Raw genomic sequence first — 13723 nt, 5'->3', positions numbered from 1 at the left:
GAGATATGCATAACCTTCACCAGACCTGCCATCGACGCCGCCACAATACCACCACCATTCGCGTATCCATCATCATGCGTCAACCATCAAGGCCCTGCTTCCCCACGCCGTTTAGACTCGCTTCTTTTGATGCTAAAGAAACCACGCCACTCCACCTTAGGACCCTTCCAGCTAACACCTTCTCTAAAAAGGTATCTCGGGAGGAAAACGATGTTGTGCACCACCATCGTCCACATGGAATACCAGATCAAAGATTTTCCCAGGAGCAGCCCAAGCGAGCAGACGAGAGCTGCAACAATGATGATTTCGACAAGTCAACGACGCAAAAAAAATGGCCCCATCATTTGCCATGAATGAAGTCGGCGTGGCTTTCACTGACGGTCATGACATCTCGAACCCACCACCGGCTAGATTGCCACCAAACGCAAGGTCAATGATGCCACCATCATCCAATCCGCGGACCCAAAGGGTTGCGGTTATCCCGCAACCAGCGTCATTGACATCGGAGAGAGCTCTTGCTTCCACGCGCCTCCTGTGAGGAAGCATGGCTAGGGATGTCGTGATCCGCCGTCCCCAGGCGCCGCCACATGGAGAAACCTCTTGGACAATTATCTCGGGCGGAGGAGACATTTCCCCCACCTGACAGGAGCCGCTCCTCCGAGGATCATGCGCCACTGATCGGCCAGCGCCCCTTGTCAGGTCCGCCAGAGTGAATCTGGCGAGAACATGGGCTCAACCTTTGTTTTTCATGTTCCTATGAACTAAATAAACACAAATAGAAAAACAGCTATACAGTCGGTATAAGGAGACACGTGGCGGCTAGGGATCATAGTGAATAAGGTACACCGATCGCCTAGCATATGCCGCGGCGCCATCAAATGGAACGGAAACCACAAACAGGGTTTAACCAAAAATAAGAAGAAAAATACATCTACAATATTTAATAACTACACTATGAAACGGAAACAACAAACGTAGCTCGAGCTACCGTGTGTACCTCGTTTTTTGAAAAATTAAAAAACAATATTGTGAAGTTTTAAAAACATCTAGACGTAGACAATCTTGTGGTCTACCAACGACCAAAACTGCAACTTGAAATACCTTATATTCGTAGATGTGCAAAAGTGACAAACTCTTATGTCTATACTAGTGAACAGTAATAGCTCTCCCAATCTTAAAATCGGTCAATTTTTGTTATTTTTATGTTGCCTCGAATAGATAGTGTCCTGGGTTTAAATTTTACGCGTGATAGAACTCAACATTGTCTACGTCTAGATTTGTTTTCAGATTTTTTTGAAACTTTAGAGTGCTATTTTATAAATTTTGAAAAAAACGATCTATGTGTAGCTCATTCTACAAAAGTCCACACTCCACTATGAAACTAAAACTACTTCCTCCCTCTCGGTGTATAGGTCCTGAGTGTATTCCTAGGTCGCTAATCGCATAAATATATTATAAAATTGTACAGCATAATTTTTTATTATTAAAAGTATAAAGTTTCTAATACTATTTGTTTTGCATATATACTTTATATTACGTTGGTTAAATTGGTGATCTAGAGATATGTGTAGGACCTATACACTGGGACGGAGCTACTTTATATTAATTGTTATATATGTAACTACATATATTTTAGTTATAGATACATTTATACTCCTGAAAATTAAATTGAATTGGGGGAGTAGTACATTGAATTCGGTTGTCAATCTCTTGATATGACTTTTGTATTATGGAGTAGATGTTTATATTTTTATAACCTTGGTCAGATATAAAGAACGACGTTGTTTTTTACTGAATATATTAGTCTTGTATTTTGGAACGGATAGCGATTCTCTAATAAAGAACTGACTGCTCCTATGTGACACTCCATATTTATCTTAATAGATTATACAGGCACTAGCTAGCCAGGCCAGACTGCTGAGTATGTGCACAGACCTGCCTGCAAGCCCATTTATATACACTTGAAAACGTTAGTACAATGGCCGAACCACCCTATTACCCGGGAGGCACAACCGTGCACCCAACAAAGCCAAGCATCCGAGGCACTGCAGCGGGTTCCTAGCTAGGCTATCTCATCGATCCTCTTCCTCCTCCCACATGCAAGTACAGATAGCTGCTGCAGCAAAGGTGATTGCACCGGCCCTGAATGAGGAAAAGCGACACGCAATCACACGAGCGAAATTGTTCCAACGACGCAAAGCCAGCCTAGGGCTCTAGGGTAGCTGTGCGTGTGCATGCTCCGTCAGTGATGTGACGCTGATCGGTCTCTTTGCATATGATATACCACACACATGATCATCATAGCATAGCATAGATACATAGATACGACTAGATAGAGTACACAAGGCTGCTGTGTGTTCCTGTAGTGGCGCAGCACTGTGTGACTAGACCGGTGCAGATCATATCGATATCGATCTGCTCTCTCTCCCTTGATCTCCGCTCGGGACGCAGCAGCAACCGATCTGCTCCAAGGGAAGGCATGGCTACCTGACCCAAGTAAGGGCCACTTCTTTTCGGCTTCTCCGTTGGTTTCTGGAAGAAGCTTCTCCCCACCACCTTCTCCTAGAAGCTCGAATCCAAAATTTGTTTTGGCTTATAATCTAGTTTGATCTAAACTCGAGTATAAGCCAGAACAAATTTGGCATCAGAGCTTCTGGGAGAAGTAGGTAGGAAGAAGCTTCCCCCATAAGCCATCGTAGAAGCCGAAAAGAAGTGGCCTTAAATACTCTCTGGAGCTCTCTACCAAACACATGCGTACGCTCGGCCAAAAAAAGAAGGGCTGCAAAGGTGGTTTGCCTCTCCCCAGAGTGGTAGAGATGTGTCATGTACTTGTCTATGCTTTCATTGATCAATCAGTTCTTCTACTAGTACGACCCGATGGCTTCTTCATAAATGGGTGTGCTAACCAGCGAGTCTATGTATTACATCAGACAACTTACCGATCCATCCCATGCATAGGGGATCATCGTTCTTCTAGAGAAAAATGCAACTCCTATAAAACAAGATTTTATTTAAACGTTCTTTAAAAACATACAAAGTAACAAGACAAAAAAAAATACATATATAATGCTGGTTTCATTTTACTTATCGAGATTGTTGCACATTATAAAGTGCACCAAGTAAACGATTATTGAAAAAAATAGAAGAACAAAAGAAAGAAAAAAACTATAGGAAAATAACAAGGCACAGCTTGCAAATTAAACAACACAAGTCTGAAGCCTCCATATCCCCTGCTGTACTGCATGTCTGCATCTAGCCACAGAAGAATAGAAATGAAAAAATAGTCTACATGATCTGTTTTCATAACATGGGAGGCCCAACACCTAAAGCCCAAAGAGACATGCACATCGTGGTGTTTACCGCACTGGAGGGGGCAATGCCTATACACCGCCCAGTTCGGCGCACACCGCGCGCCGCACACCCTCACGCAGGGTGGTATGGGCTGGCCCGTAAATGGTGGTTACATTTTTTTTTTTTGCTCAGTTTGACGGTTTCTAGGGCTTCTTTCTGGTTTTTGGCTGGTTTTTTTTTTTTGGTTTTATACATTTTGAAAACGTTTGTTTCAAAAAAATATAGTAGAAAATGTGTGGTACCATAGTGGAGAGTAACATAGGGGAGTAACATACAAATGTAATACTTCCATAGTGGAAAATGTGTCGTACCATACAAATTTATATTTATTAGGTTGTAGACTCAACTTGTCTTTGAAAGTGTGATGTTACATAGCAAGTTACCACAAGCATCTCTCTCCTCACTTAATGATATGACATGTCACCTAAATGCCTATGTTAAACTGCATTTAGTTGCATGTTTCTAGCTACTCCCACTATAATTGTATGACAATCTAGGGAACGAGTTTGTTAAATGAACTAGTGTGGTTTATAGGTTGTCACCCCCGGTTCTCTCCAAAAACCTCTCTCCCTCTCCAGCTCTGCTCCTGTTGAGAGTCGTGTCGGCATGCCAAGCTCGCTCTAAACCCCTCTCCTGAGGCGATGTCGATCAGCGTGGTGATAGGAGTGTAGCGCAGGATCCCCTGTAAATAATAGGAATAGGCTGGATATATGGTTCTTGTAAGGTTTAGTTCTGGATATTTTCCGTTGTCTCGGATGCTCCTACATCTCTCGATCTGTAGCCGGGAGGTCCCTGCTCACCGTGCTCCTGAGGTGGGATATGGTAGAGACCGGGGATGGTGAATGATCTCGCTCAAATAAGCTCATGGTCATCTCTCTAGATATCGATCTAGGTCTGGTCTTGTGTAGGCGAGGTGGATAGATACTGCGATTCGTCCTCTTTTCTTTAGCAACCGAGGAGATGAAGAGGGGGACTGGTTGAGATGAGTTCTGCGCCATTCGACTTGGTGTGGAGCTACTACTGTTTGCGGAGTTCGTCAACTATGGCTAAGGTTCGCCTCGGTTATCCATGGACGATGAGAACACTCTGTGTTGTGGTGTTGCAAGCACTACAACGTCTTCAATCTTCACACTGCCAAGCCAAAGAGGAGGCCCTTCAGCGACTTTGTTACGACTCTCATCGTTGACCTGTTGCTAAGTGAAATTTCGTCCCGACGGCGCCGCTGGTGGCCGTGATGTCGAGTGCTTCATCTACTTTGGTGCAAAGGGACCTGATAGTGTTTTCCAACTTTTCTTTAGGGTTAGTTTTGTAAAAGTAGATGGATTGGTTGTAATTTGATTCTTACGTTTTGTGGTCAGTTCGGAGACTTTCGGCCAAAGACTGGAAACTTGATTCGTAGTCTCTAACCCAGGAAGCCTAGACCAGAGCCTCCTTCCTAAGTGACCTAGAAGCTCAAAGTCAGCGCGGGCCACATCACATGTACCCTCTAGGATATTTCTCGTTATTACTATTATGCCCCTAGCTCGTGATTAGGTATACATATTCCCCCACCTCCGTTTTCAAACTCTAGATTTGATTATGAACTAGATTTGGCTTATTCCTCTACGTCCTTTGTGGTGAAACCTCCCATAGCTATTATTTGTGAGTTCTGTATCCAGGCTCCTCCCTATCGAGGATCTTTCCTCTTTGGTGAATTGTACTTCTTTGTTGATCTTTTTTTGCATTTCTACCTTTGGGTCTTTGGCTTGCAATTCTATCAACTTTGGGTGTCTTTACCATTCTAGGATTCTATCTTTGGATTGGCGATCTCTTTGGCGGGAACTGTACCGAAAGATCTCTTCCCGCAAACTCTATCGAGTTGGTATTTCCAGCCAACAAGGACAATCGAATTTTTTTTACCAAGAATTGTGAGGACAATCGGAATTTTGTGTGTGCGTGTGTGCGTGTGTGCGTGCATGCGTGCTTGCGTGTGTGTGTGTGTGTCCCTGACTTCCTTGCCGTGTTCATCCACCTCACCAATGAATCCTCCATTTTCTAGGTCAATCAGTAAGATCGGGCCACCCCCACGTAGCTTAGCCCACATCAGTATTAGGTTTGGTTTCGGCTATTTGCATGTGTCTCGGGTGCTCCTGGAGCTCTCGAGCTGCATCTAGGAGGTGATGGATCTCGCCCTCCTCATTGTGCTCTTGAGGTGGGATCCGGTGGAGATTGGGGTTGGTGAAGGATCTCGCTCAAATATGATCGTGGTCATCCCTCTATATCTTGATCTAGGCTTAGCGTTGTGCAGGAGAGGTGGATACATATTCGATTCATCCTCTTTTCTTTAGCCATCGAGGAGATGGAGAGGGGGAGTGGTGGAGAGGAGTTATGCACCGTTCGACATGATGTGGAGCTACTAGTGTTTGCGGAGTTCATCAACTGTGCCTAAGGTTCGCCTCGGTTATCCTTGGACGACAAGACCGCTCCATGGTGTGGTGTTGCGAGGCATCTTCAATCTTCAGACTTGCAAGCCAAAGAGGAGGCCCTTGAGCGACTCTTTTACTACGCGCATCACCGACCCATGGCTAAGTGAAATTATGTCCCCAATGGCGAGGCAGGTGGTCGTGATGTCGAGTGCTTCATCTACTTTGGTGGGGAGGGACATGATTGTTTTTTCTAACTTTTTACGGTCCTTTGATAAAAGTACAAGGCTTGGTTGTAATTTTATTTTCTTATGAGGCCCTCCATGTAAAATGCAAGCCCGCGATTAATGTGGTATTGGTATTGGATCCTTCCGGGGTTCTTCCTTTGTTAAAAAAGTCTGTCACCTCACGACACCCAATTCAATATTCTATTGCCTCTTTATTTCAACTGTTTTTTTAGGGAATTCTACTCATCACAATTTGTTCATGTGTGTGTTGTGTGATAGAAATTTACTCCCATTATCCATTTGCACTAGATTCCATGGGAAATATATGTGCACTCCGACATCTTAGAATGGATCATACGTTCCTCATGTTTAAAAAAAATTCTTCAATCGTGTAGTATTCAAGATGGCATGACACATTTAATCATGAGTTTCGGATTCCTGCAAATTAGAGACCTATATCTTGCCTCTTAATTTCCGATATACTGATCAGCCATTGACATATATAGCAAACAGACACCAAAAATCATCAGGTAATAGACACACACTGGTAATACCAACACCATGTAGATCATCCTGGTCATAAGATACTACAACACTGCACGTACCCCTTACTTTCCCCTGTAATGTACACACCAATCACCCACTCCATGCCATGCAGCTAGCCGCGTGCGTGCATAGCGCTACTAGTTTACAACACAAAATGTATCGATCGACCATTGTTGCATACCATGTGGCATCAATTTTACATCAACCTGCTGAAGCTGTCCAGATCATACGACTTAATTAGCCGGAGAAGGTCTGGATGATGGTGTTGTGCCACGGGTCAGACAAGTGCTGGAACAGGTTCTCGAGCGGCCCCTTGCCGGTGACGCTGTGCTGCACCGAGAAGCCCAGGAACGCGAGCATGGCCAGCCGCCCTGCAAAATATATACGATTCTTAGCTTCCGATCGATTTGGAGCGCTGAAATTCCAGCTGATCTGGCAGTGTAGGAATCGCGTAGGGTTTACGTACCGTTGGCGAGCTCCTTCTCCTTGGCCTCGAGCGTGGGCGCGAAGTTGAGCGGGTTGAAGACGCTGCCTGGGTATCCGCACTCGTGGGGCGGCAGGCTGTAGCTCTTGAAGATGGGGTCCTGGTTGACGCACCCCGGGTTCTTGATGTCCTGCCACCGGCGGATCTCGACGTAGTGGAAGAGGATGAACTCGATGACGAAGAGCGTGGAGGAGGAGGCGAAGTACTCCCCCTTGCCGGCGTCGTACCACTCGGGCGCGTTGATGAGCCCGATCTTGGTCAGCAGCTCCGGCACCAGCATCCCGGCCACGCCCAGCATCGCCCACCGCCCGTTCACCAGCTCCGCCTGCACGAACCACCGCAGGTTCTCCGGGTCCTCCGCCAGGCCCAGCGGGTCGAACCCGTTGTCGCCGGGCAGCCTGCGTATGTACGTACGTCGGTCATATTTCTTTCTTCAACAGTAGTATTAGGAGTTGAGTGAAATGTACATTCAGGACTTACTTGCCGTCGAGGTATGCCGGGGAGGTTGCACCGGGGAGCCACTCGCCCTTGGCCTCCACCCGGAGGCTACGCTTCGTCGACAAAGACGACGAGGCCTGGCCAACGCGGCTGGAGTGTCCGAACAAGGCAGAGTTAACCGAGGTCGACGGGCGCAAGGCCACGACGGGGGCGCGGGCGGTGATCGACGCCATGTTTCCCTGAGCTGAGGGCGGACAGATCGTTCTGCTGGCAGGTGCAGCGTGGACTGTATTAAACTGCCAGGGAGTGGCCACAAGGCTCTGGCTGCGTGTACGGCCAGGATCGGCGTTGCGCCTAGATCGGAGGGCCGGGATGCGTCCTAAGATGGGTGGCCAATTGGGGGCGCTGGCTCTTATCCTGCGTTATCCGGAGGCCAGGATGTAGGGGAATCAAAGCGGGGATTGCTATTGGATGCGGTGTGAGCTGTGGCTGCCTGCTGCTGCCACGTCGGATTTTGGAGGACCTACTATGTGCATATGTGATGGTTGGTGTACATTGCTCGATACCTCCATTTCATGTTTTGCTATGGTGCAAGGTGGACGAAAATATCATTGTTTGTGGATCTGCAGCAAGTACAGCCACACTTGATATAGAACCACACGCAGATACACCAGGGGGCTTGCATAGTCTGGTCAGTGAACAGCTCCTGTAAAGAGATTAATGGCATCCCAACAATCTCGTTCTAAGCACTCGTATAGAAACGTCCCACTGAATATGGACGTAAGCAAAGCTTTTTCGGAACAGAAAGCTCGTGGAAATTGCATACAAACATAAATGTAATTGGTTCAGGACTTAGGGATTTGCTAGCTGAGAACTAATTTCATGCTCAGTCAAATGTTACACCATTTAATTTGTATCTTGATTTATGCTTAGTAATGAGTTGCAACTAAACTTTGATGACATCATCTGAAACTTTGATGACATCATCTGACTAAATACGAAGTTAGCTTTCAATCGACTAAGATTTCAAAACAAACATATGTAAATTAAACTTTTACGACAGTACAATCACACATGCTACAACTACCGCTCAATCGTTCGTGAAACTCAAAGGAGTAGATGAAACCAACTAGCAGCAGTACTACACCACGCGTCCACGCATTAATATTTCAAACAACAGACTTTGTTGGAGCCTGCATCTTGTACTAAGAAATTATCAGGCACAACACAAGTTTTGCAGTGAACAATATGACCAAGGAACAGAAGATGGGTAATTTTTCATTTTGCTGGGCAGTTTACAGGTGACAACAGCTAGCCGGACAGGTACACCACAGGGACCTCGCACGTAACAAGAAACTACATTATCAGTGTTACAATGCAGTTCCAAAACTTGCAGACAAGAGACTACAGCTACGCAATTGCTCTATGCTATCAGATGAATAGCTTATTTCGGGAAGTACAACGGCTGGCCAGCCAAGGGTGCATGAGGCGGAGCAGCACGGGGTGCGCCATACTGGGCCATCTGCTGTGATGCTTGGTACAACATTGGCGGAGCACCAGAACTGGATCCGATTACAGGATAGTGTGGAGCTGAGTGTGCCATCAAAGATTGTGTTGGGTACGAGGTTGATGCAGATGCAAATGCCCCTTGCTGCATGTTAGGATTCCAAGCTCGCACTTGTCCAACAGGGGTCGCTCCTGCTGAGCTTCCATAAAAGGAGGAAGCAGCTGGCATGGTGCTTTGCCATGCTGTTCCTGGGGTGCTTAGTCCTGGGGCTTGCACCTGGGCACTCGGATTTGAGACAGTGTAGTCTCGGCTTCTCTCATCATTTGCCTGAATGCCAACATACAGATCTCATATCACAAAAAACATTGCGGAAGCAAGCAGTAGGGAAAAAAGATGTTGAGAAATTGTACTACCGTAAAATTCAACGTATGATACATTATGCTGCCTAAATATAGAAATATTATTTCTTTTCTAAAATGGATGTTTCATTTGTTCTTTCTTAATTTACACGACCTGAAAACTATTATTTATACCTTTACATTGAGATCAGTATGACGAGAGTATGACAGATGAAGCTTACAGTAACCACCATCATATATGCAATGCCCCTCCAAGGCTTGTTTAGCAACTCCTGCTGTTGTTATATCTGCAAATATGGCTTCAGTTAATTCTACATTATTTCAAAAACTATAAGTTGTAGTGAATGAATGAACAGATGTTTTGAGAAAACATTAAAAAAAAGATTCTGGTAAGCAAATGAATTTTGGGGGCAAAAATCAAGGAGACATTAGTCAGCCTGAATAACAACTGTTTATCATATTTACTCAAATAAAATAATTCACTTCTATCTACAGAGATGACAAAAGAAAGTTGAAATACTCTGGATCTCGAGAGTGGAACATTTTTACAAAATCAAAAGCACTATACTATGGAATGCCATCTTGTACTAGATTTTGCCCCACACTCCAAGAAGCGTCTAGATAGGCTACATAAATTGATCACTGTACTAGATCTGATTTTTGGTTTCTACGAATATTTTCTGACCATTTGCACCGGTTTTAGGAGGAACATGGAGCACTGCAAGGGTAGAAAGCACTGGATACGTCCTCACGATGACTGCTACTCTAATCCTACGAGGGAACAATTACGTCAGGTGGTGTCTAAGGCAGAAGAAACGCTGTACTAAGAAAGAGAATATTCTTAACAGGAAATGGTAAGAAAAGATCAAGAAATTACAAAAGGCAACTTTATAGCTGTGGATAGTTGTAGATGTCCATTTTAAGTCTTCACGAACTCCAACACCTCTCTGCTAAATTTTCCAAATTCAGAAACTTTGATGCATATACAAATATGTAACTCAATATTCAAGACAGCATCCATTAGATGTCCACAAGAGTTCGGTATCACCTATGAAGTTGGCTCATCGGGAACTAACATCTGAATAAACAAACTACAGCGAAGGTGCATCAAGGTCAGGCTACATCCAACAGATCAAGGTGTGACGATATCACGGTATATCCTACTGAATAGTAACATGGTGAGGTTTGCCGTTGTTGGCACATACCTGGATACTGAATCAGAGCCTGCATTCCACCATTCTTCTCGAACATTGCAATCTTTTGGACAGTACCAAAAGAAGAAAACACCTGAAATTACCTCAAGTGATTATACAATAATTTTCTCAGAAATATTTTCTTATTTTAAATAAAAAATAATCTGGACAAAAATATGACACGAAAACACTTACAGTGTGCAGAACATCCACTCCCACAGCATACTGCATATTCTCAATTGATGCTAAAAGTACATTGCTCTCAGGCTCCTTAATCTTCCCATCAGAGCCTAATGTGGGCTGCAAATTTTCCATGGTGTAAATAACAGAAGAAGACGTAACATCAGATATAATAGTATGACTGGAAGCATACCTGTGCAATCCCCTCAATTGCAGTTGGATTAACAGGAAGATAAGGATTTGTGTAATCCCTGCACAATTAAATAGACACTGTTACGAACTTGTGTGATTCCTCTTAGAAACAATGTGCAAACCAGAGTTTTAATGACCAAAGAACAAAAGAACAAATTAAAGCTCTAAAGTATCATGTACCTGCTGCGATGTGACTGGAATTTAATATTCAAATCTTTGTGTGCAGAAAATGTTATGCGCAGATGACAAATGCTGACATGTTCGGGCAGTAGATATCTGAAAGACCATATCAACATTGTTAGCTTTTATACCACAGATTCGCTAACAAGCAGCGGTAAAATGCCCTGTTGGCATGTAAAGGAAGTAAATATTGTAAAGAAAAATCACATAACTCTTATACCAAAGAATTGCTAACACGCGGTAACAAAAATGTACTACCTCGGGATGCTTCTTCCATCCAACGAATTTTTTGCTTCTAGAGCAGTTGGAGCATCAGTATATTGGATAAGCGCCTGGAAAATTCAAACAGTTAAGTCAACTTTACAAATTAGCAATATATATGCAACTTGACACGAGCACTAGTTTACCTGGAAACCAGCAGCTTTCTCAAATGTTGCTATCTTGTGAACAAACCCAAAAGCAGAAAATACCTGGTGCAGATCATGTGAATATCATTATGAAATTGGACATGTATACAACAGTAAGTCAAATAACTAACTGAATGCATGTCAAATGAAGCAAATAATACTTACCAAATGAATAACATCTATGCTAACATCATTAGGCTGGACACCTTCAAAGGTGACAAGCAGGACATTGCCAGAAGAATCCCCAGTGCCTTTATTATTTGTTATTTCTTGCCTATTTGAATACTGGATATATACAGTTTTACCACGAACTTGGGCAGGTTCTGAAGATGAAGCATAATATGAAACCATTGAAATTGCCTGGTTTTGATCAGCCTGAAAAAGGCACATTCAAGATAAAAGTCAGGATTCCATGGACTTGGCTACAGGTACCAAATATATACAGCTAATAGCTTTTCAAGCTCAATTTTCACTAGAAACTTCTGCCACATATATCAAACTAAACGACATGCCACCTGACACTTTGATTTTAGGGGTTCACCCTATAGACTCATGCGCAGCAGCTATTTCTTGCACCAATCTTGTAAGATTTAAAGCAACCATAGCAGGTGATTCATTCGTGACATTAAAGCGTGATGATGGGCACAGATGTTTTAGAAATCAACAACCCTGCTCAAAAGAAATGTTCCGTTATACAAGTATTTTCTAGGCTCGCCCGGGACTTCCTATCTTATCTGGCTAATAGCTCTTCAAACTCTAGCCTACAGTCCACTTTTCACTATAAACTTGTGGTAAATCAATCTGAAAGTATCACATTTCTGCAGTTAAAAGATTACTAAAATGTCTTACATGGGACCCTTTAGAAACTCAACCAGATAGATTTATTCATGATCCCAATCAGTTATACTACACGATGGTGAGCAAGATGCGTTTGAAATCGGCAATCCTGCTCAAACAAAGAATGCTCGTCACAGAAGAAAACATATTTTCTTGACATGGCAAACGAAACAAGTTACACATCAAGATTCTGCATGCACCGGCAACGAAACTATGGTTCATATTGATTGGGTACAGCTGCAGGTTACAGACAAAAACTATGCGATATTTATCACAAAGAAGAGAACATAGCGAATCAAGCATAAACTGCAATCACCGACAAGAAGGTGCTTCCAGCCTGTGACATGAAGTTGTATGCATCTCACTGAACAGAGGCACATCACTATTTGTGATATACTGCACATTATGGCTTGCAGCCAACAATTAAACCCAAAATTTTCAATCAAATAACACCAAGCCATGAATCGGCCACTGATGTTACTAAACTGACACCTAGCAGAACTAGCTGTAATCACATAAATAAGCCCTAAACTGGACCAACGATGCGAATTCATCAAAGTACCATCCACCGGAGTAACGAGGCCAAATCGCGACGGGACATAGCAGAGGGTGAGGCAGGGGGGGATAGGGATGGGGGGCGCCTTACGAACTCGACGAAGGCCTGGTTGCGGTTGGCGCCGACGTTACACATGGTGTTGACGACCCTGCCGAAGGGCTTGCAGAGGTCGACGAGCTCCTCCTCGGTGCTCTCCCACGGCATGTTCCGCAGGTGCAGCACCTTGGACGGCGTCTGCGTGTACCGGAACTGCGTCGATCCCGACGGCATCCTCGGTCGGTCGCCTCGCCGGCGGGCTCGCTCGGTGGGATGGGGGGAGGGCTGCTAGGGTTAGGGTTTGGTAAATCGGGGCGAGGAGGGAGTCGAGTGGAGGCTGGGATGGGTTGGGGAGGGAGACGAGCCCAAGATGAGACGCGAATAGTGTTGGACACCTTAACGGGATTATCCGACTTGTGCCTCCCAACTTGTGATATGATGCCGACGAAAATGGGGTTTGAATTATTCGAATTATTCGAATCCAACTGAGAGTATGGTGAAAACTCTTTCATCCAAGCATAGTCTCCTTGCCGTTTGAATTCGTGATCCAAATTTGAAATTTCCATCTAACAAAACAAACTCACCGCTACGGTCATCGTACTATAATGACATCTGTGTGTAAACTAGCGCATTACTATCATAAAATACCAGCTCAAAAATTATACGGGATTTATAAATAGTAAACACTTGGATTTTATAACATGGAGCAAATAAGTTGTCTGCAGCTATTTTGGAAGGGACGGTGGATGAATGGCAACCAGGGACGGAGCAAGGGGGTGCCAGCTAGGGCCATGTCCCCCTATGGTGATTTTTCCCTAAAAGCCCCTC

The 13723-nt window shown here is 44.3% G+C and overlaps 2 protein-coding genes across 9 annotated transcripts; both read right to left on the bottom strand.

Moving 5' to 3' along the window:
* Positions 1-6506: 6506 nt before the first annotated feature.
* On the bottom strand, positions 6507-7725 carry LOC124682686 (chlorophyll a-b binding protein 4, chloroplastic-like). Its single transcript, XM_047217328.1, has 3 exons — positions 7491-7725; positions 6993-7408; positions 6507-6897 (listed from the first exon to the last, which is right to left on the bottom strand). Exons 1-3 carry the CDS (start codon positions 7679-7681, stop codon positions 6764-6766), a joined length of 741 nt encoding a protein of 246 aa, XP_047073284.1. The 5' UTR covers positions 7682-7725; the 3' UTR covers positions 6507-6763.
* A 972-nt stretch (positions 7726-8697) lies between these two features.
* LOC124682649 (polypyrimidine tract-binding protein homolog 1-like) lies at positions 8698-13284 on the bottom strand. Of its 8 annotated transcripts, XR_006996380.1 has the most exons (11): positions 12950-13284; positions 11632-11841; positions 11467-11529; positions 11318-11391; positions 11060-11155; positions 10881-10938; positions 10703-10807; positions 10520-10601; positions 10363-10405; positions 10192-10261; positions 9488-9601 (listed from the first exon to the last, which is right to left on the bottom strand). XR_006996380.1 is itself a non-coding variant. In XM_047217298.1 (10 exons), exons 1-10 carry the CDS (start codon positions 13127-13129, stop codon positions 8893-8895), a joined length of 1371 nt encoding a protein of 456 aa, XP_047073254.1. In that variant the 5' UTR covers positions 13130-13284; the 3' UTR covers positions 8698-8892. The 8 variants fall into 8 exon arrangements, 2 of the variants coding, with proteins under 2 accessions (XP_047073254.1, XP_047073267.1); XM_047217298.1 differs by lacking the exons at positions 10192-10261; positions 10363-10405 and adding an exon at positions 8698-9282 and having other exon boundaries at positions 9489-9601; XM_047217311.1 differs by lacking the exons at positions 10192-10261; positions 10363-10405 and adding an exon at positions 9167-9282 and having other exon boundaries at positions 9536-9601.
* Between the last annotated feature and the right edge of the window lie 439 nt (positions 13285-13723).

Source organism: Lolium rigidum, chromosome 1 (assembly GCF_022539505.1).
Source record: "Lolium rigidum isolate FL_2022 chromosome 1, APGP_CSIRO_Lrig_0.1, whole genome shotgun sequence".
Taxonomy (NCBI): Eukaryota; Viridiplantae; Streptophyta; class Magnoliopsida; order Poales; family Poaceae; genus Lolium; species Lolium rigidum.
This window is presented reverse-complemented; position numbering and strand designations above follow the sequence as displayed.

Excerpts from the sequence above, each read along its gene's own strand:
- LOC124682686 (XM_047217328.1), bottom strand. The coding sequence starts at position 7,681 with ATGGCGTCGATCACCGCCCGCGCCCCCGTCGTGGCCTTGCGCCCGTCG. Across the intron at positions 7,409-7,490 it reads CCGGCATACCTCGACGGCAA|GCTGCCCGGCGACAACGGGT; the intron begins GTAAGTCCTGAA and ends GTACATACGCAG. Across the intron at positions 6,898-6,992 it reads GGAGAAGGAGCTCGCCAACG|GGCGGCTGGCCATGCTCGCG; the intron begins GTACGTAAACCC and ends TATATTTTGCAG.
- LOC124682649 (XM_047217298.1), bottom strand. The coding sequence starts at position 13,129 with ATGCCGTCGGGATCGACGCAGTTCCGGTACACGCAGACGCCGTCCAAG. Across the intron at positions 10,939-11,059 it reads TTCCAGTCACATCGCAGCAG|GGATTACACAAATCCTTATC; the intron begins GTACATGATACT and ends TTAATTGTGCAG. Across the intron at positions 9,283-9,488 it reads ATACTGATCTCAATGTAAAG|GCAAATGATGAGAGAAGCCG; the intron begins GTATAAATAATA and ends GTTGGCATTCAG.